At 37.9% G+C, this 21,439-nt stretch overlaps 1 protein-coding gene across 8 annotated transcripts in view; it reads left to right on the forward strand.

Annotated features, from left to right (window-relative positions):
- Positions 1–21,439, forward strand: part of KDM4C (lysine demethylase 4C) — a 490,870-nt gene that overhangs the window by 366,403 nt on the left and 103,028 nt on the right. For all 8 annotated transcript variants that reach the window (XM_057498655.1, XM_057498657.1, XM_057498659.1 and 5 more), the window contains 2 exons: positions 16,742–16,797; positions 18,965–19,073. In XM_057498655.1, the coding sequence (XP_057354638.1) occupies positions 16,742–16,797; positions 18,965–19,073 (165 nt within the window). The remainder of the gene's footprint in view (positions 1–16,741; positions 16,798–18,964; positions 19,074–21,439) is intronic.

The raw sequence follows: 21,439 nt of genomic DNA on the forward strand, positions 1-21,439 counted from the left end.
GAAATCCCTAAGAAGAGTGGGGGGCAAGTGCAGGCATTTCTTGTGAATGTCAAAAACTAGTCCAGTGGCAGGATGAAGAAAGTAGATACTTTGCTATTTGCTGTTGAAGGTCATGCTGGGAAGAAAGAATAAACCATCTGGGTTTTTATTTGAAAGCCAAATGTACAGTTTTAACAAAGTAAGATATATGTTCAACTTGAAGTACTTTGCTCAGTATCCTGGAAATAGTATTATGTAAATGCAGTAAATTCTGTGCAGATTACCTCTGACTAGTCTGAAATTATAGAAGTGCTTTTCCTTGCTACCAAGTATGTGCCTGGCTTGCTGCCCTGATACCAGATAGGTGTCCTGCAAAAAAAATTAGTTTTTGTGCTGTTGTGAGCAATGCCATTAGAAAGATAAATCCAGGGGGAAAATGTGATTTTAAATAAAACAGAATATGACTTTGCAGGCTCCTATTATCTTCCTTTCATATAAATGATGTTATGATGTTACTTAAATAGTTAGAACATAGTTAAGTTCACCACTTCCTCCCCAACACCATGTCCACGTCCTAATCCCTGGAACCTGTGAGTGTGCTGTGTTGCATGATAGAGGGCATTAGAATACTGGATGGAATTAAGGTTGCTAATCAGCAGATCTTACAGCAGGGAGATTGTTCTGATCATTGGGTCGCACCCAGTACAGTCATGAGGGTCCTTAAGTGTGGAAGAGTGAGGCAGAAGAGGGGTCAGAGTGATGTGATGTGAGAAGTGCTTGGCCTGATTGCTCTTGCCAGCTGTGAAGATGGAGGAGGAGGACCATGAGCCAAGGCATGTGGCAGCCCCTGAAAGCTGGAGACAGCAAAGGAAGGATTCTCCCCAGGGACTCCAGAAAGGAATGACCCCACTGACACCTCAGTTTTAACCAGTGAGACGTCTGAGCTTCTGACCTACTGAACTATATACATTTCTGTTATTCTAAGTCATTAAATTTGAGGTAATTTGTTAGTGCAGTGATAGAGAACTAAGATGGTATGCAATAGAAAGACAGCTTTTTGAAAAGGTCATTGGTTTTCACTTTTGACTGCTTGGCATTCCACGAGGTAGGATGCGTTTTCAGTGTCATCTCTCTGTTTCAGGCCTTCTTCTCTGGATGCCTTCTATCTTGCTAGCCCACATCCTCTGGTTCCTGGACTCCAGCAATCCTTTAACCTTTCTGACAAATGATTCAGCAATGCTCCAGGCTTTTCAAGTCTCTCCCACTCCTCTTGTCCTTACTTCTATTTTTAACTACTTTTTCCCTGTGCACATACTCTCAGCTCCCCTGCCACTTTCTGACTTTGTTTATTCTCCATTGGCATAACTCACCCTGGTAAATCCAGCTGTCTTTCTTCTCTGCTCCTGTACCCATGTAGCTGAAAATGGATGTGGAGAGACACCCAATATGCAGATTGCTCTTGCTGTCAATTTGTAACCATAGGTGTGTCCTCAGTAGTTGCCAGTAATTGCTCCTACATTCCCTCCATCTATTTCCCTTATCACTCTCCTGACTGGTTCATACCTTCTCTCACCTGAAGCCTCCCTATCTTCTCCCCCATCTTCACTCTCACCTCATGAACTCCCTTTATCTTCCACTGAGAAATGGGAAGCCATCAGTGGAGGTCTGCCAGTAAAGATCTGCATCCTGTCTGTAGCATCTCTGTTCCTACCTGAGACCATCCCCCTCCTACACACAGGTTCAGAGTTCCAGTAATTCATCCTTTTCTCTCTCACATTACCAATGTTCCCCTCTCTAGGTAATTCTCATTATCATCCACACAAGCTGTTATTTTTTCCATCCTCAAATAAACCAGAAAAGCCTGTTTTGATCTTTCTTCCTCACTAGCTCCCACCCTATTTCACTGCACTCCTATGTATAGTAAAGACCTGTCTTTATTTAGGCCCTCCAGTTCTTCTCCCCCACTTCCCTCTTACACTTACTCCAGTTGCAGGCTCTGCCCCTTGTTCCCTGAGAGGTCTCTGAGGAATTTTGCATAGGAGCACAATCAGTTGATCACTGTGTCCTATTTGAAGCACTGTCTCCGCTTGGCTTCCAGGACCCTGCACTTCCCTGTTTCTCCCCTTACTTTACTGGATACTTCCTTTTACTCCCCAGGGTTCAGAATATGGGCTTCTTCTCCACACTGACCCATTTGATAATCTCATCCCGTCTCACAGCTTTCATGGTTCTAAACAGCATCTAGTCACTGATGACTTGTCCTTGTCTGTGTCTAGCTCAGCCTCCCTGCTGAGCTGCAGAGGCTCATGGCCAACTTTACCGGCAGCATCTCCTCTTGCGTGTCTAGCACACACCTCAAGTTCACCCTCTCCCAAACTGAATTCCAGGTTGTCTTCTCTTGCACACTTCTTTCCTTCCACCTGCTGAGGCCAAAAACTTAGGAGTTAGATTTGATGCTTTTCTTTTTTCTCATATCCTGCATCTGTCTGACAGTAAATCCTGTTTTGTCTACTTTTAAAATGGATCTAGAATCCTGGCCACTTCTTAATGTCCTCTGCTTGTGTCACCCAGAATAATCTACTCTTACCTCTTTCCTCTTTCCTCTGTTATTGCGGTAACCTGCTAACTTCTCTTCTCACTTCTGCCCTTAAACCTCTGCCATCTGCTGTCCACACAGCAGTTGGAATGATCCAATTAAAATCTATTTTATATAAACTATAAAATATATGTCTTTGCTGTGCTCAAGCCTTACAGTGGCTTCCCACCTGCCTTTTCTTATGGCCTGTGAAGGCCAATCATATATTCTTTCTCTTACTTTCTGACCTCCTTTCCTATTTGGAAAGGCCAGGATCTGCTGGCATCACCTCTCCCTGGATAACTCCATGGCACACTCCCATAGCATGTAACCTCCCCTACTATCTAAATAATCTACTGATTTAGTTTGTCTGCTGCCCCAACCAGAAAGTAAGTTGCAGTTAAAAGGGCAGGATCATTTTTCACTACTGTTGCCCAGTGTCTAGAACATGGTAATTCACTGGTATTTGTTGAATGAATGTGTGTTTTCACTTACAATACAAGTTAGATGTGGGCATCTCAATGGGAGAACTCATTTGCTAGTATAAAAATCATGGGAGCCTGTGGAATTCCCCTCAGAAGTTAACTGTCGGAAACCTGTCACTCAATTTCCTAATTGCCCAGAGTTCATACCAGCCCTGACTTTATGTCAGAATCTGTTCTGTCTCCAGCCCTGATAAATGAACCACATGTTCAGAAATGGTTCTTCTACGTTTTGTTGATCAGCACTTTATAAGCTAGTTTTCTGTTAATGTGATTAATTACTCTGTTTTCTCAGCTCAGACAGCCCTATTTTATGGTTTTGTATTTCTGCTATGAACATGTTGGATAAATAAGGGTGCTTCATGGGGAGGCACTTCAATTTCATAATTTTTCTATAGCACTGAAAATTGGCTTTAGTGGCACTTATGGATATGTCAGCAGAAATGAGAGCTTCTTACAAGGCCGCTTGTGAATATTGGTATTGGCATTCGTTTAACTGATGCTTTATAGAAGAGTCATTGGAACATGATTTCCTTCTACTACAAAAAACAAACAACTATGATCGCTGTATTATAGCAACGTCCTTCTCACCATTGTCGTTAATGTTGTGTCAGCACTTTGATTATAAACACCCTTTTTCATGGTTTGATAACTAAGCCATACAGAAATCATTCCATGTCATAAATTGGTATCCAAGGTGTTCACTGCAGTGTTGATTTTTTTATGAAACCAAGTTTTAAAAATACTTGGTATGTTAAAGGGGATTTTGTGCATAGTATTAGGTGAGGAAAAGGGACTCAAGCAGGGAAAGTACAATAAAATATGATCTGAATTCATACTCTTCATCAGCTCTTAGCTGCCTTGGTGGGGGACAGATAGAAGAAAATTGCTCTTTTAATGCTGCTCTTGGAGACAGAAATACCAGCCGCTTTATAGTCTTGTTGTAACAGGCATTTCCGTATGTTTTTGTTTTATTTTAGGAAATGTGGGTTGACTAGTAATATATCTAAGTCTTTGTAATAGTGAGTCATTTTATACTGGGTATTACTGTTTTTGGAAAAGGCCTGCTCATTAAACATAAGATAAAACAAGGCTGGCAATGAGTGCTGACTGTTGAATTTTATTTATTTATTTTGTTTAAGGCTGGGCGGTTTTGGTATCTCTGTAGGTTAGATTAGAGGGAAGTTTTGGTACACTGAAAGACTTATAAGAAACCAGAAGTGCCCATTTAAAATTTTCATTCAAGAAGAAAAATAGAAAAAAATAGGATAAACCTCCATAGTTAAAATTAATTTTAAATTATACATATTTAACAGAATAGGTTTAATTTCTTCATGTGTCTTTGGGTTTTCTTTTTTTAACATAAGAGTACTAAATATTTTTAGGAAGGTCTCCTATTCCCAAAATTCTCAAGTCTAATTTTTTACAGAAAGTTGATACTATTTTGCCAGTTGGCCTTTTAGATCTTTTCTATGCATAAACTAATGTTACATCTTGCTGTTCATGGGGGACCCAGTGATATCACAGTTTATTTAACATGCCTTAGTGCTTTCACCTAATATTACATTGTGTAATTCTTAGTAACTCAGCATGTGTGAATTCACCATATCTTTTTCATTAAAAAATTTTTAAATTCTAAGATTAAATCTATTCTTTAAAAAAACTCAGATGTCACAAATAAAAGCTGTACAACCAGTAATTCCAGTTCCTCCTAGAGGCAACTGTTTTTCTCTAAGCAGAAATGAAATGATAGTCATTGTACATTCCTCCTTCTACAAAGATTTAAATGTTTATCTAAGGTAGTTGAATGTTTATCCAAGTTTTTATCTAAAAAGTTGAATTACTGTTGTAATTTGTGTACATTCAAATTTTTTATTGATAATGCCAAATTCTTTTCCAGAACCACCATGACAACTCACATACCCCAAAACTACATATTATCAGATTTTAAAATGTGAAGTTATATACTATTTCATTTTTCATTTCCTTTATTCTTGAAGTTGGATATCTTCCATGTGTTTATTGGCAATGATGAGTTTTGAATCTGTTGGCTATTTTTCAAAAAGTATGGGTCTAAAAATTGTTTTCTGGATAACTATGTGTTTTATTCTGGAAATATTTTCTTATTTTATGTTAATTTATATAGTATCCTTTAGAATTAAAAAAATTTGGTATACTTAAAATTTACTTGTTTTCCAATATGCCTTTTGTCTTTTAAATGCTTTATTAAGAAGTCATGTTTATCCTAAATTCATCAATATATTTGCCTGAAATTTTAATACTTTATAGCTTTGTTTTGTTTTTAAGTTTAGATCATTAAATTAATTGGAACTTATTTTTGTGAATTGAGACAATTATACACACACTTTCTCTTACATACACATCAGTTGTATTCATTTTTAACTAGTTTGTGGTATTAATTTTTGGTTATTTATTCAGGTCTAGCTTTCTGTTTTCTAATTCTCTCTTCAACTAAGAATAGTCTGCTATTTAACATATCCTTTTAGTTTTTTATCTCAATTATTTTCAGTTACAGAATTTCCATATAGTTTTTTACAAATCTTATTTGTCATTTGTTTATAGAGACTCTTGCTTACATTCTTAATACCCACATTTATTTTATTTATTTATTTATTTATTTATTTGTAAAAAATTATTTTTTATTGAAGGGTAGTTGACACACAGTATTACATTAGTTTCAGGTGTACAACACAGTGATTCAACATTTATATACATGATAATTCTAGGTACCAGCTATCACCATAGCAAGTTGTTACAATATTTTGACTATATTCCTTATGATATACATTACATCCTGGTTACTTATTTATTTCACAATTGGAAGTGTGTACTTTTTTTTTTTTTTTTGTGAGGGCATCTCTCATATTTATTGATCAAATGGTTGTTAACAACAATAAAATTCTGTATAGGGGAGTCAATGCTCAATGCACAATCATTAATCCACCCCAAGCCTAATTTTCGTCAGTCTCCAATCTTCTGAAGCATAACAAACAAGTTCTTACATGGAGAACAAATTCTTACATAGTGAATAAGTTACATGGTGAACAGTACAAGGGCAGTCATCACAGAAACTTTCGGTTTTGCTCATGCATTATGAACTATAAACAGTCAGTTCAAATATGAATACTCATTTGGTTTTTATACTTGATTTATATGTGGATACCACATTTATCTCTTTATTATTATTATTTTTAATAAAATGCTGAAGTGGTAGGTAGATACAAGATAAAGGTAGAAAACATAGTTTAGTGTTGTAAGAGAGCAAATGTAGATGATCAGGTGTGTGCCTGTAGACTATGTGTTAATCCAAGCTAGACAAGGGCAATAAAACATCCACGGATGCAGAAGATTTCTCTCAGAACAGGGGGGGTGAGGTTCTAAGCCTCACCTCTGTTGATCCCCAATTTCTCACCTGTTGGGCCCCCCTGCGACTGTGCCTGTCTTAGGTTGTTCCTTCCTTGAGGAATCTTACCCGTCTCTGGCTAACCAGTCATCTTCCGGGGCCATACAGGGAAATGTAAAGCTGGTAAGTGAGAGAGAAGCCTTATCGTTTGAAAAGGTTAGCTTTTTACTTCTTTGCATATTTATGCCCTGTGGCTTCTATGCCCATCATTTGTCTTGAGGTATCTTTACCACTTGGAAGAATTATGATACTCGGTAAATTCGATATGAGGCATGAATTCTATTTAAGGGTTGTAATTAGGAAGGAAGAAGAAAAGCTATAGAAGTAGCAGGCAGAAGAAAACTTGGGAAGATTGATTATTTCTTTGACATATCTTCTTGTAGAGTAACTTCAGCATGTATAGGGTTTAAACTACTAATTAAATTGCGTACACACATTAACATAATAGGAGTACAGTTGCATAACCAAAGCAGACCTATAATTACCAGCCATCTCCAGTGAAACCAAGAAAACCAGTTAGGCACCTTAGGCATTTGTGAAAAGTTATCTATGATATGGTGGATATTGTCCAACTGAACTTGAACACTCTGAGAGAAATCAGAAAAATTAAAACAACCCATTCCTGGGGACTGTTCACATCCCATTTGTTCTTTTAACAGTAAATAGTCTGTAGTTGTAAGATTTTGGAGCACTACAATTTGCATTTCTCCTAATTCTTGGTTGAGTTCCTACAGTATAGATCCAGTCAAATTTGTTGTTTTACTGTATGCACAGGCCAGCTTAGATATCTCCTTCTTCATTCCCATGGCAAGTCCAGGAACCGGTGGGATGAGTGAATCTACAGCTATAGCAGCGCGTGGATCTCTGTTGGGGTTTTTTGATGATCATCTTCTGGCACGAGTCTTCCAGAGAGTGCTGATGTTGGAAGTTCTTTTTCATATCGTATCTTAGTTCATTTTCAGGGTAGCCCAATTAGGCTTTGATCCTCTGTATAAACACAAACAGACCCTTTGCCTACAGTTTTATATGCCCTTTATACCATTGTGTAGAACTCATTGGAGGTCACCACACAGGAACTGCTTTTTTTTTTGTTTTTTTGCTTTTTTTTGTTATCATTAATCTACACTTACATGACAAATATTATGTTTACTAGGCTCTCCCCTATACCAGGTCCCCCCTATAAACCCCTTTACCGTCACTGTCCATCAGCATAGCAAAATGTTGTAGAATCACTACTTGTCTTCTCTGTGTTGTACAGCCCTCCCCTTTCTCCCACCCCCACATGCATGCTAAGCTTAATACCCCCCTTCTTCTTCCCCCCCTTTATCCCTCCCTACCCACCCATCCTCCCAGTCCCTTTCCCTTTAGTACCTGTTAGTCCATTCTTGAGTTCTGTGATTCTGCTGTTGTTTTGTTCTTTCAGTTTTTCCTTTGTTCTCATACTCCACAGATGAGTGAAATCATTTGGTATTTCTCTTTTTCCACTTGGCTTATTTCACTGAGGATAATACCATCCAGCTCCATCCATGTTGCTGCAAATGGTAGGATTTGCCCTTTTCTTATGGCTGAGTAGTATTCCATTGTGTATATGTACCACATCTTCTTTATCCATTCATCTATCGATGGACATTTAGGTTGCTTCCAATTCTTGGCTATTATAAATAGTGCTGTGATAAACATAGGGGTGCATCTGTCTTACTCAAACTTGATTGCTGCATTCTGAGGGTAAATTCCTAGGAGTGGAATTCCTGGGTCAAATGGTATGTCTGTTTTGAGCATTTTGATGTACCTCCATACTGCTTTCCATAATGGTTGAACTAAGTTACAGTCCCACCAGCAGTGTAGGAAGGATCCCCTTTATCCACAGCCTCGCCAACATTTGTTGTTGTTTGTCTTTTGGATGGCAGCCATCCTTACTGGTGTGAGGTGATACCTCATTGTAGTTTTAATTTGCATTTCTCTGCTAATTAGCGATGTGGAGCATCTTTTCATGTGTCTGTTGGCCATCTGTATTTCTTTTTTGGAGAACTGTCTGTTCAGTTCCTCTGAACATTTTTTAATTGGGTTATTTGTTTTTTGTTTGTTGAGGCGTGTGAGCTCTTTATATATTCTGGACGTCAAGCCTTTATTGGATCTGTCATTTTCAAATATATTCTCCCATACTGTAGGGTTCCTTTTTGTTCTATTGATGGTGTCTTTTGCTGTACAGAAGCTTTTCAGTTTAATATAGTCCCACTTGTTCATTTTTGCTGTTGTTTTCCTTGCCCAGAGAGATATGTTAAGGAGGAGGTCACTCATGTTTATGTCTAAGAGGTTTTTGCCTCTGTTTTCTTCCAAGAGTTTAATGGTTTCATGACTTACATTCAGGTCTTTGATCCATTTGGAGTTTACTTTTGTATATGGGGTTAGACAATGGTCCAGTTTCATTCTCCTACATGTAGCTGTCCAGTTTTGCCAGCACCACCTGTTGAAGAGACTGTCATTTCGCCATTGTATGTCCATGGCTCCTTTATCAAATATTAATTGACCATATATGTCTGGGTTAATGTCTGGATTCTCTAGTCTGTTCCATTGGTCTGTGGCTCCGCTCTTGTGCCAGTACCAAATTGTCTTGATTACTATGGCTTTATAGTAGAGCTTGAAGTTGGGGAGTGAGATCCCCCCTACTTTATTCTTCTTTCTCAGGATTGCTTTGGCTAATTGGGGTCTTTGGTTTCCATATGAATTTTTGAATTATTTGTTCCAGTTCATTGAAGAATGTTGCTGGTAGTTTCATAGGGATTGCATCAAATCTGTATATTGCTTTGGGCAGGATGGCCATTTTGACGATATTAATTCTTCCTAGCCATGAGCATGGGATGAGTTTCCATCTGTTAGTGTCCCCTTTAATTTCTCTTAAGAGCAACTTGTAGTTTCCAGAGTATAAGTCTTTCACTTCTTTGGTTAGGTTTATTCCTAGGTATTTTATTTTTTTTTGATGCAATTGTGAATGGAGTTGTTTTCCTGATTTCTCTTTCTGTTGGTTCATTGTTAGTGTATAGGAAAGCCACAGATTTCTGTGTGTTGATTTTGTATCTTGCAACTTTGCTGTATTCCGATATCAGTTCTAGTAGTTTTGTGGTGGAGTCTTCAGGGTTTTTTATGTACAATATCATGTCATCTGCAAATAGTGACAGTTTAACTTTTTCTTTACCAATCTGGATTCCTTGTATTTTTTATTTTTGTCTGATTGCCGTGGCTAGGACCTCCAGTACTATGTTAAATAACAGTAGGGAGAGTGGGCATCCCTGTCTAGTTCCCGATCTCAGAGGAAAAGCTTTCAGCTTCTCAGCTTCTCGCTTTTCAATATAATGTTGGCTGTGGGTTTATCATAGATGGCCTTTATTATGTTGAGGTACTTGCCCTCTATTCCCATTTTGCTGAGAGTGTTTATCATGAATGGATGTTGAACTTTGTCAAATGCTTTTTCAGCATCTATGGAGATGATCGTGTGGTTTTTGACTTTCTTTTTGTTGATGTGGTAGATGATGTTAATGGACTTTCGAATGCTGTACCATCCTTGCATCCCTGGGATGAATCCCACTTGGTCATGGTGTATGATTCTTTTGATGTATTTTTAAATTCGGTTAGCTAATATTTTGTTGAGTATTTTTGCATCTACGTTCATCAGGGATATTTGTCTGTAGTTTTCTCTTCTGGTGGGGTCTTTGCCTGGTTTTGGTATTAGGGTGATGTTAGCTTCATAGAATGAGTTTGGGAGTATCCCCTCCTCTTCTATTTCTTGGAAAACTTTAAGGAGAATGGGTATTATGTCTTCCCTGTATGTCTGATAAAATTCCGAGGTGAATCCATCTGGCCCGGGGGTTTTGTTCTTTGGTAGTTTTTTGATTACCGCTTCAATTTCTTTGCTGGTAATTGGTCTGTTTAGATTTTCTGTTTCTTTCTGGGTCAGTCTTGGAAGGTTGTATTTTTCTAGGAAGTTGTCCATTTCTCCTGGGTTTACCAGCTTGTTAGCATATAGGTTTTCATAGTAGTCTCTAATAATTCTTTGTATTTCTGTGGGGTCCTTCGTGATTTTTCCTTTCTCATTTCTGATACTGTTGATTTGTGTTGACTCTCTTTCCTCTTAATAAGTCTGGCTAGTGGCTTATCTATTTTGTTTATTTTCTCGAAGAACCAGCTCTTGGTTTCATTGATTTTTGGTATTGTTTTATTCTTCTCAATTTTATTTATTTCTTCTCTGATCTTTATTATGTCCCTCCTTCTGCTGACGTTAGGCCTCAATTGTTCTTCTTTTTCCAATTTCGAAAATTTTGACATTAGACCATTCATTTTGGATTGTTCTTCCTTTTTAAAATATGCCTGGATTGCTGTATACTTTCCTCTTAAGACTGCTTTTGCTGTGTCCCACAGTAGTTGGGGCTTAGTGTTGTTGTTGTCGTTTTTTTCCGTATATTGCTGGATCTCCATTTTTATTTGTTCATTAATCCATTGATTATTTAGGAGCGTGTTGTTAAGCCTCCATGTGTTTGTGAGCCTCTTTGCTTTCTTTGTACAGTTTATTTCTAGTTTTATGCCTTTGTGGTCTGAAAAGTTGGTTGGTAGGATTTCAGTCTTTTGTAATTTACTGAGGCTCTTTTTGTGGCCTAGTATGTGGTCTATTCTGGAGAATGTTCCATGTGCACTTGAGAAGAATGTATATCCTGTTGCTTTTGGATGTAGAGTTCTGTAGATGTCTATTAGGTCCATCTGTTCTAGTGTGTTGTTCAGTGCCTCTGTGTCCTTACTTATTTTCTGTCTGGTGGATCTGTCCTTTGGAGTGAGTGGTGTGTTGAAGTCTCCTAGAATGGACACATTGCATTCTATTTCCTCCTTTAGTTTTGTTAATATTTGTTTCAGGTATGTTGGTGCTCCTGTATTGGGAGCATATGTATTTATAATGGTTATATCCTCTTGTTGGACTGAGCCCTTTATCATTATGCAATGTCCTTCTTTGTGTTTTGTTACTTTCTTTATTTTGAAGTCTGTTTTGTCTGATACCAGAATTGCAACACCTGCTTTCTTCTCTCTGTTGTTTGCATGAAATATCTTTTTCCATCCCTTGACTTTAAGTCTGTGCATGTCTTTGGGTTTGACGTGAGTTTCTTGTAAGCAGCATATGGATAGATATTGCTTTTTTATCCATTCTATCACTCTATGTCTTTTGATTGGTGCATTCAGTCCATATACATTTAGGGTGATTATTGAAATGTATGTACTTATTGCCATTGCAAGCTTTAAGTTTGTGGTTACCAAAGGTTCATGGTTAGCTTCTTTACTATGTTACTGTCTAACTTAACTCGTTTGTTGAACTATTATAAACACAGTCTGATGATTCTTTATTTCTCTCCCTTCTTATTCCTCCTCCTCCCTTCTTCATATGTTGGGTGTTTTGTTGTGTGCTCTTTTTAGGAGTGCTCCCATCTAGAGCAGTCCCTGTAGGATGGCCTGTAGAGGTGGTTTGTGGGAGGCAAATTCCCTCAACTTTTGCTTGTCTGGGAATTGTGTAATCCCTCCTTCATATTTAAATGATATTCGTGCTGGATACAGTAGTCTTGGTTTGAGATCCTTCTGTTTCATTGCATGAAGTATATCATGCCATTCTCTTCTGGCCTGTAGGGTTTCTGTTGAGAAGTCTGATGATAGCCTGATGGGTTTTCCTTTGTAGGTAACCTTTTTTTTCTCTCTGGCTGCCTTGAATACTTTGTCCTTGTCTTTGATCTTTGCCATTTTAATTATTGTGTGTCTTGGTGTTGCCGTCCTTGGATCCCTTGTCATGGGAGTTCTGTATACCTCTGTGGTCTGAGAGGCCATTTCTTCCCCTAGTTTGGGTAAGTTTTTGGCAATTATTTCTTCAAAGACACTTTCTATCCCTTTTTCTCTCTCTTCTTCTTCTGGTACCCCTATAATGCGGATATTGTCCCGTTTCAGTTGGTCACTCAGCTCTCTTAGAATTCTTTCATTCCTGTAGATCCTTTTATCTCTCTCTGCATCAGCTTCTGTGCATTCCTGTTCTCTGTTTTCTAGTCCATTAATATGGTCTCTTGCATCTCGTTCATTCTGTTTTGAAGTCCTTCCAGAGCTTGTTTTATTTCTGTATTCTCCTTCCTTAGTTCTTGCATATTTCTCTGCAAGTCCATCGGCATGGTTATGACTTTTGTTTTGAATTCTTTTTCAGAAAGACTGGTTAAATCTATCTACCCAGGTTCCTTCTCGGGGGAAGATGTAGCAGATGCCAAAGCTGTCTGGGTTAGTCTTGTCTGGATCATATTTTTTTGCCTTTTCATGTTGAAAGGTGCTATTGACTGTCAGCTGGGAGGGCCAAACTTTTCAATTGCTACTGGCCTTTCTTTACTGGGACAACTGCGACCCCTAGTGGCTTGTGTTGGGTAAATGCGTGTAGACTGGGTCTTTGTGTCTGGCCAGGCGGGAATGGAGGAATTTCCCTTTCTGTGAGCGTGGCCTGTCTTAGGTTGCTTCTCTGCTTTCGCAGAGCCTGGAGGGGTAATGGGCAGGGGGGCTGTTTGGCTGTTTACCTCCATGAGGGGTCTCAGAGCTGTTGCCCAGGGGATTAGTGTGCTCGGTTTTCCCTGTAATTTCCAGCCACTGGGCTGTGACTTGTGTTATTTCCATCCAGCTGTTATGTCCCTGTCCCTTTAAGACTTTCAAAAAGCACTCGCTTTTCTTTGTCACAGGGGCATCTGCTTCGGAACCCGCTCAGAGGTCTTGCTGCCCTGTTCCCTAGTTTCCAGCCCTCCACGCATGCACTGTGTCTGCGCTCTGGTGCGGGTAGCTGGGGCTGGGTGTTTAGCAGTCCTGGGCTCCCTCTCCCTCCCGCCGGGAGCTGGGGGGAGGCGTGCTCTGGTCCCGCCGGGTCGGGGGTTGTATCTTACCCCTTCCAGCAGGTGCTGGGCTCTCAAACTTTTGGATGTAGTCTGGCTGTTGTCCCGTGTCTTCTGGTCTCTCTCTTAGGATTAGTTGTATTTGTTGTATTTTCAAAAATATATATGTTTTTGGGAGGAGATTCCCACTGTCCTACTCACACCGCCATGTTGGCTCCTCCTCCGAACTGCCCATATTTACTTTTTAAACATATTAAAATGCTAGTTTTACATGTTGTGTCTGAGATGATTGTGCATCTTATTCTACTGTTTTTTCTGCTCATGGAACTGTATTTTCTTGTATGTTTCTTGAGTTTTGATTGAACTTATATTCCTTAGCACTTAATATTTGGGAATTTCTTGTGGCATTTATTCTACGTGGTTGCCGAAAATTGCAAGTTTCATTTTGGAGTTATCACAATCCACCTTCTAATAATGTCATCCTATTTCCTGAAAAATGTAAGAACCTTACACTAGAGCAATTTCATTAGCCTCCATTCCCTTTATGATATAATCTTACTTCTACTACATGCACTATACTCCACAGTTTTATTATTTTTGTTTGAAACAGTCAAGTCTTATAAAGCATAGTCTTTCTTTTTCTCTTTCTTATGTACTTTTTTTCTCTTTGTGTGTGTGTTTTGAAGATACTAAAAATTTATTTATCCACATATTTACCCTTTTGTTTTGGTTTTCTTCTTTCCTTCCTGCCAATCCATGGTTCAGGCTGGTGTCATTTTCCTTCATTCTGAAGAATTTTTTACTTTAGAGTTGATTGTAGTATAAGATCTCTTGGGGACAAAGTCACTTAGACTTTTGTCTCTAAGAGATTGTTTTGTGTAATTAATGAGGAATGGAGTGGGGTGTGTCTTAAGTGTTTGTGAGTGAAGGGACCATTATGGGAGGTCCCTGGGGTGTCTAAGATAGAGAGTAGTATAAAGTGAGACTGTACAAGGTCCTGGCCCTTCACTGCCACATTTAATTCTGACAAGCATTAAAACCCACTCTGATAGGTTCCACATTGACTGTGGGTGGCTCTTGCAGTAGTTTAGGTCTGGTGAAGAGGTTGAGATATCAGTGGTGAAGGAGAGAAGAGGGCAGATTTGTAGGTGGCATTTGGAGAGCTCAGTTGACTGGATCTAGGATGAGAGGAAAACTATGTCTTCCAGCATGAGCTAGAATGGATGGTTGTCACTGGTGGGAAATGGGCGTACAGGCTTGGGAAGAAGACATGAGTTCAGTTTTGCATGTGTGTTTGAGATGCCTGTGGAGCTGTCAGACATCTCGGGAAATAAGTGTTTGAAATATTGGCCTTTTGAGAGTCAGGGTACTGGATCAGATGTCCAACAAGCACTTGTGGATAGAGAAGTGAATGGCACCTACTGCAGAAATTAACAGTATTTAAGGAGCCTGTTAAAGGAAGCTGAAGATCAACTAAAGATGGAGGAGAAAAATGAGGAGGCTGTAGGGTCATAGAAACCACAGGGAGATGCTGTTTCAGGCATGATCAACAATGTTGAGTGCTACTAAGCCATCAGGTGAACCAAGGACCTAGAATTATCCATTAGATTTTGTGACTGGTGGAGGTCACCCATGATCCTAGAAAGCGCTGGTTTCATATTTTTGTAGGTGGGATTCTCCTCAACTGCACTTAAATATTGAGTATACATATTCTCTTTTAAAGGACTTTTTCCTCTTGATGTAGTCATGCTCTGCAACATGCTTACCTTTTAATGATCCTCATCAGGTGCTTTCAAGCAGCTTCCACACTGCTTTGCTGTATTTAACTCTGCTAACTTGTCCCTTTAGGTTTCATTTCACTACTGGTTTCATTCATCAGACATCTAATTCTCTTAGTGTCTGAGCTCCTCACAGTCCACAGTCTCTGATGCATTTCTACTTCCATACTGACATCTTTTTATACTCATTGAAAACATCTGACCTCAAGTTTTGTGTTCATTTTCATTCTCTGTAGAAAGTGTGTTAAGTTACTGAAAAAAACACTCAAAATCAATAATGTTTTATGAAATTATTCTTGAATAATCTGGATGTTATTGAATATTTGAATTATTGAATTTCTCATTTTTAATATTTGGATTGTGAAATTTCCCTTCCATTGTATACTTCATCAAAACCAGTTATTTCAAAGTCTTCCAGGGTATGGCTTTGTTACAGAGAAAATTTTCCATCAAGTTATCTTCTTGAACTGGGTTTATAACCTTTAATAGCCACCTGGGAAATTTTGAATAGATGGGCAGAGACTTTCCAGACACATAAAACTGCTGCATATTTCTTGTCATTTGCTTTTTCTGCTGTCTGTTAAGAGTTATACAGATACGGTGGTTCTCCTCAGTTGTTGCGGTATTGTTCTCAGAAAAATAAAAGCTATGGAGTTTGACAGCCTGTTATTAATAGCATATAAGGTAGAGGAATTCCCTGTAAAGTTATGCCAAACTGTCAAAATTAGTTAAGGGAGTTTACCTTGGAGATCAGATAAAGAAATTTTATATATACAGCTTGGAGGGAAAACCTCAAAACAACAAATGATTATTAAAAAAAAAATCTATTAATGCTGTAAATTGGGAGGACAAGATTGAGGTTGAAAATTAAAAAACTACTTAGGTGTACTTAATTAAAAAATTCTAGGTCAACAAAGACATTACATTGCTCTTAGGCCCTGTTTTCTTTTAGACTTTTCGTAGGATTGTAGAGAGAAATGATGAATAAAGCATGCATTTGTAGTAAACGGAGTCATCTTAGAGTGAAAATGTCTACACCAATCTAAGACACTTAAAGGTGCCAAATTCTTACACTTATGGGAAGGACAAAGAAAAATATATCATGCTTCCTGTGTTTTATCAGAACAATTTTTCCAACACCATTTACCCACAAACAGAACCAAATGATACTTTTGTGAAAAGGGTGTCTTTTAAAGATCTTCCTGCTTATCCTTCTATCTGAACAAGCCTGCCAGTACTCCACTTCTTACGGGCCCTGTATATGTGCGTGTATCCCCAGAGCCAGAGAGGACCCAGGCATGGGTGTGTCCTCTGCTCTGAGCTCCAGCTCATTCCTCTGCCGCTGTATCACAGCTTACCCCCAGATGTGCCGTTTGAATATGATACCAGGAGAAGATGGTTTGCTCTAGGAGATATCCATGCTGAGAATGCTTTTGGGTGTACTCTCGCTTTCCCGCCTTTCTTTCATTTCTCCTTTTGCACTGCTCAGAGATAGGCCTTCATAAAGTTCCTGATGGTTATAATTTTAAAAGAAAAGATTAGCATTTATAGGAATATTTAGAAAAACAGTAATGACTTGTTATATGGGGTCTGATTATTGTGTGGTATTTTTTCTCCCCTAGGAGTGCTGTCTCTGCAATTTGAGAGGGGGTGCTCTTAAGGAAACTAAGAACAATAAGTAAGTAGCACGTTAATTGTGCTGAATTTTGTTGTTTCCTTCTCCTCCCTAGAACACTGAACTTCTGTGGGAAGTTTGCTTTACCTTTCATTATTGTACACATTGTTCCAAAGCTTTTGCTGTCCAGACCTGAGACTGGGATTCTGTGCTTGTCTTCAGAGTCCATTGCTAAAAGCACCTTTTACCTCTGCTGAATGAAGGTGTTCTGAATCTTGCTTCTGTTCTGTGTCTTTGACACGTTGAAAAATAACCCCTCTTTTTTCTACCAGTTTTTAAAATGAACGCAGCCCATGTTGTGTAGATGCCATTGGAATCCTAGTGTTTAATACAATGAATCCTATTAATTTAATAAAAACAGTGTGCCTGAAAACAGTGAAATCTGTTATCTTCAAATAACAGAATCAATCATGATCATAACATTAAAACAAAACAATTCCCTTTTAACCACAGCAAATTAACAAGAAAATATGTGTACTAAAATAGAAACACAGGAAGAAAGCATTGATTTTAAGATTTACAGGTTAGGGACAGTTGGAAAATATGAAGGAAGTCATGAAAGAGAGTTATAAGTGAATATATAAGAAAAGTAATCTGGCTTTTATGGTGGTTGTTGAAATATGTTTTCTGTGAATTTTATTTTCATGACCTGATTTTAATATTTAAAATGGGGCTAAAGTATTTTATAGGTTTCTCCAGAAATTGAAACATGTAGAAATAGTTTGAGTATATCCAGCCCCAATATGGGTTTTATTTGACTGACACACTATTTTAAAAATTTGATGAAATTTTAGAAGTTGAGAGTTTTTATATAAAATAATCTAGATTTTCATCTTTACTTGAAAAGTGATTATGCATCTCCACATGGCCATAATAAGTCGGGATGAGAATCTGGCCTAAATGGGGCAGTTGCTCCCCAGGTTACCATGATATACCTGCTTATATGTATCTGCTTACATCCCCATGGGCACTGGAGTTGGGATGTGTGGTATAATGTAATGATGGAGTTAGCATAATTATGTGCATGTGCACATGCTTCTACTTTCTTATAAGGAAGAGCAAAGGCATTTAGCATTCCTGTATTGATAAAGTTTTGTCTAAGAAACTGTATTTTTGCTTAATTTTGGTCTTCATCTTTCAATCTTTTTAATGTGATTGGCACTATTCCAAAAAGCGTTGGTGAGCTTAAGGATGTTGCACAGTCATGCAGACTGTGAGGTGAGCTAGGTGGTTCCTGTAAAGAGAGATGATTAAGAACTTCTCTTCTTCCCCTTGGGCTAGGACAAAAGAAATAATGTTTGTTATAGAATTACAGTGTTTATTTAGATACGGAAGAGTGCCCTGATGGGGTTGACACTTGTCCTTCCTCCCCATGGTCTTTAAAGGCAAGGTAGAGTCTTATGTTGTTTGAGCAAAACAAATACGATTTGACTTAAAAATAAGTTGATGTATTTGATAAATCTTTGAAGGTCTCTTTAAATCTCAAGAGTCTATGTTTATTTGGGACACAACATTTATGAGAAACTTAATAGTGTTAATGGAGACATTGCCATTTTTCTGGAGTGTTTTGAAATTTGAGATACTAGGTTTTAAGCAGAAAACAAAGGAACAAGGTAAGTTTATTTTTCCTTATCTCATAGTTCCTTTGATTAGTGGAGGATTGCAATGAGAAACAGTTTAAAGACTTAATCAGTATTAATTCTTTTAGAAAACTTTAACTATTTGTTCTGGTTTGCTCCATGACATTTGTATTATATAAAATGTTTATATGCTCTATCCAGTTCATACCTTTTATTAATTGAACTGATCTTTTGCCACATGTTAATTAGCTCTGGTGTACTGAACACCTGTATATTTCAGTGGCAGATGAACTAGCAAACCTGTGTTTTCAGTATTTTGCAGATAGGTGTAGAAAACCGTACAGATATTGATAGAAAGGAGTTTTTGCTCTTCACCTAGTTTTTCATGTGGTGGGCATGTTAGTGCTGAATTTGTCCAGGTGTCATCCAATAGGTCTAAAATTCAAAGTCTGTTTATGAGGAATTTAGATTTGTGGCTTTCTTTTCCCTCTGTGTGTTGCCTACGCGTGAGAATTGCCATCACTTGGTTGCAGTGCAAGTATGTAAGTTCAGGGAACTTCTGTTTATGTCTAATATCTCCTTTCCTATAGGTGGGCCCATGTCATGTGTGCCGTTGCGGTCCCAGAAGTTCGATTCACTAATGTCCCGGAAAGGACACAGATAGATGTAGACAGAATACCTTTACAGAGGTTAAAATTGGTGAGTGGCAAAGCTTCTTTTTTACCTCATATATTAGTGTTAATTTCAAGTTCTGAATATTTCTGCTAATGTATACATTCCCAAGATAATTTTCCTCTGAGCTTCATTTTATTCTACCTTTTTTCCCTTTTGCCTAAATTTACTTATGTATACATGTTCTTTTCCTGTTATAAGTATGCATGTAACCTTCCTCAACTTCTGTTTGAAATGAGGCAGAGATTACTTCCTGGATTAGTGTAAATTTTTAAACTATAGGCTATCTGCTGAGGTTTGTTAGCAATGGACCTGAGTTATCCAACTATCTCTATTGAAATTGTTAGTTTTCCTTTCTTGCCTCTCTTTTGTGAGTCTTGACTTAAGCAAAATGCACCTAACCTGATTTCATCATCTCTTCATGAAGAGACTTGCAGAGAAATATGAAAACTTTATTATTACTGAGGGATTTTCTCAGTTATGAATAGATAAAAGTAATTTAATTTGCCAAACTCTCTGACTAATTATCATCTGACCTGTTTAGAAACATTCATAAAAATCTTCCCACTGGTTCTCCTTGTTAAAGAGTATTTTCCATTGGAAAAGGTAGGCCTTTAATATCCTCAACATTGAAGTAACCTTGGTGTTCTGTTAAACTGTGATCCAATAGATCGTTAGTTTAGGCCCTTATATTTCATATTTAATGAAAATTTTCCTTATGTTAAACTGCATGACCTTAAGATATTGGAGCATGTCTTACATATGGACTTAAAACCCTAAGATTTCTTGACCTTGTTATATTAAACTTGAGATTTTTCCACTGTGGAATATTTCAGGCACTGTAACTCGTTTTGTTATTAGTCTCTTCCCTAATGGGGAACAGGGTGTATTATCTCTGGACTCTATCTCAGGCACTAGAATTTAGTCTACTGTCTTTTGTTCTTAGAAAAGGGAAAGTGAACCCTGCTGTTTTCCATTATAACTCCATCCAGAATTTCACATCGCTAGAAAATATGTGACCCTTTATGGACCTGGTGGTGGCTGTTGACAAATATGAGTGGTGGGATCAGGATGCTTAGGATGTGGTAATGGAAGTTTTATCAATGAGATGGAAATGAGTGAGTTATTTAAATGGCCCTATAAAGCTCACAAGTGACTATCAGAAGACAGTAAAGTTCTTCAGCTCCTGGGCTTCTATAGGAAAGTTTGAAATCTTGTATTTGGTCACCAATGAAAAAAAATAAATAACAAGAAATAAGAAATAAACAAAAATCATTTGCCAGAGGTAGGACTCTAATTTAAATGCAGAATATAAAAAAATGTTGAGTTCATCACATATTGAAGGAGTTAATGTTTAGTGTGACAAATGTTAACAAATGTCTTACATTTTAATTTTTTCCTGATTTATAAGTAATGTGTATTTGCAAAAATTCAAACATTACATTTAACAATCACCTTTGGTTCTCTCTCCTGAAAGATGACTTCTGTTACCAGTTTTACACCCCTCAGGATGAGAAGTCACTGCTTGTGATACTGACATTTAAGGACCTATGTCCTGGCTTCTCCTGTCCTTGAAAGCTTCCTTAGTGATTTATTGCCCCCTCACCAGTCTCAAAGGAGTTTTAAGGAAAGAGCAGGGAAGGACAACATGGATCATTTTAATGCCATTCAAAAGTTGTATTTAAACATCTGAAATCTGATGATTTTATCCCAAAATGGTAAAGCTTATTGTTTTCTTCACAATGCTGTGCCTTACCTTGATTGTGTGTATCGCATATTCCTTAGGGAATGTTTTCTAACTTTAAACAATTGGTACTTTGAAAAGAGTATGTCTTGACTGTTTAAGATCACCTAAGGACCATTTAAATGACAATGTAGAGCTGTTTATTGACATACAGATGTCCATGATACATATTTGAGTGAAAATAACAGGCTGTAGATCAGATTTTTTTATTTTTACTTTTATATGCATTGGAAAATTTCTTGGAATGATGTTTACAAAAATGTTCACAGTGGTTGTCTTCAGTGGGAAAATACAAGGAGAAATTTCATTTTGGGGAAGAAAATCCCTCAAAAATGCTGTCATAGTTTGAAAGATGGCCATGGCCAGAAGCCTGGGTGACTTTTTTACCAATAATCCTCAAGAAAGTGCCAGTACCTTGGTCAGTCTCCTGCAATGCAGTGTCTGTGATCCAGTCTTGTTTAGTGTCTCTTGATGATTGGATTCACACAGGCTGGCTTTGAGTAATACAGTTTGAAAATTATCACTTATGTGTGGGGTGGAATGCTCTTTTCCAGGGATACAGATGCTCTGCCCTATCTGTATAGTCAAGGGTGTCCTTTCCTGATATTATCCTTCTTTTAAATGTGATCTAGCAAGTGCATGGTTGTGA

This window comes from Manis pentadactyla, chromosome 3, assembly GCF_030020395.1.
Source record: "Manis pentadactyla isolate mManPen7 chromosome 3, mManPen7.hap1, whole genome shotgun sequence".
NCBI lineage: Eukaryota > Metazoa > Chordata > Mammalia > Pholidota > Manidae > Manis > Manis pentadactyla.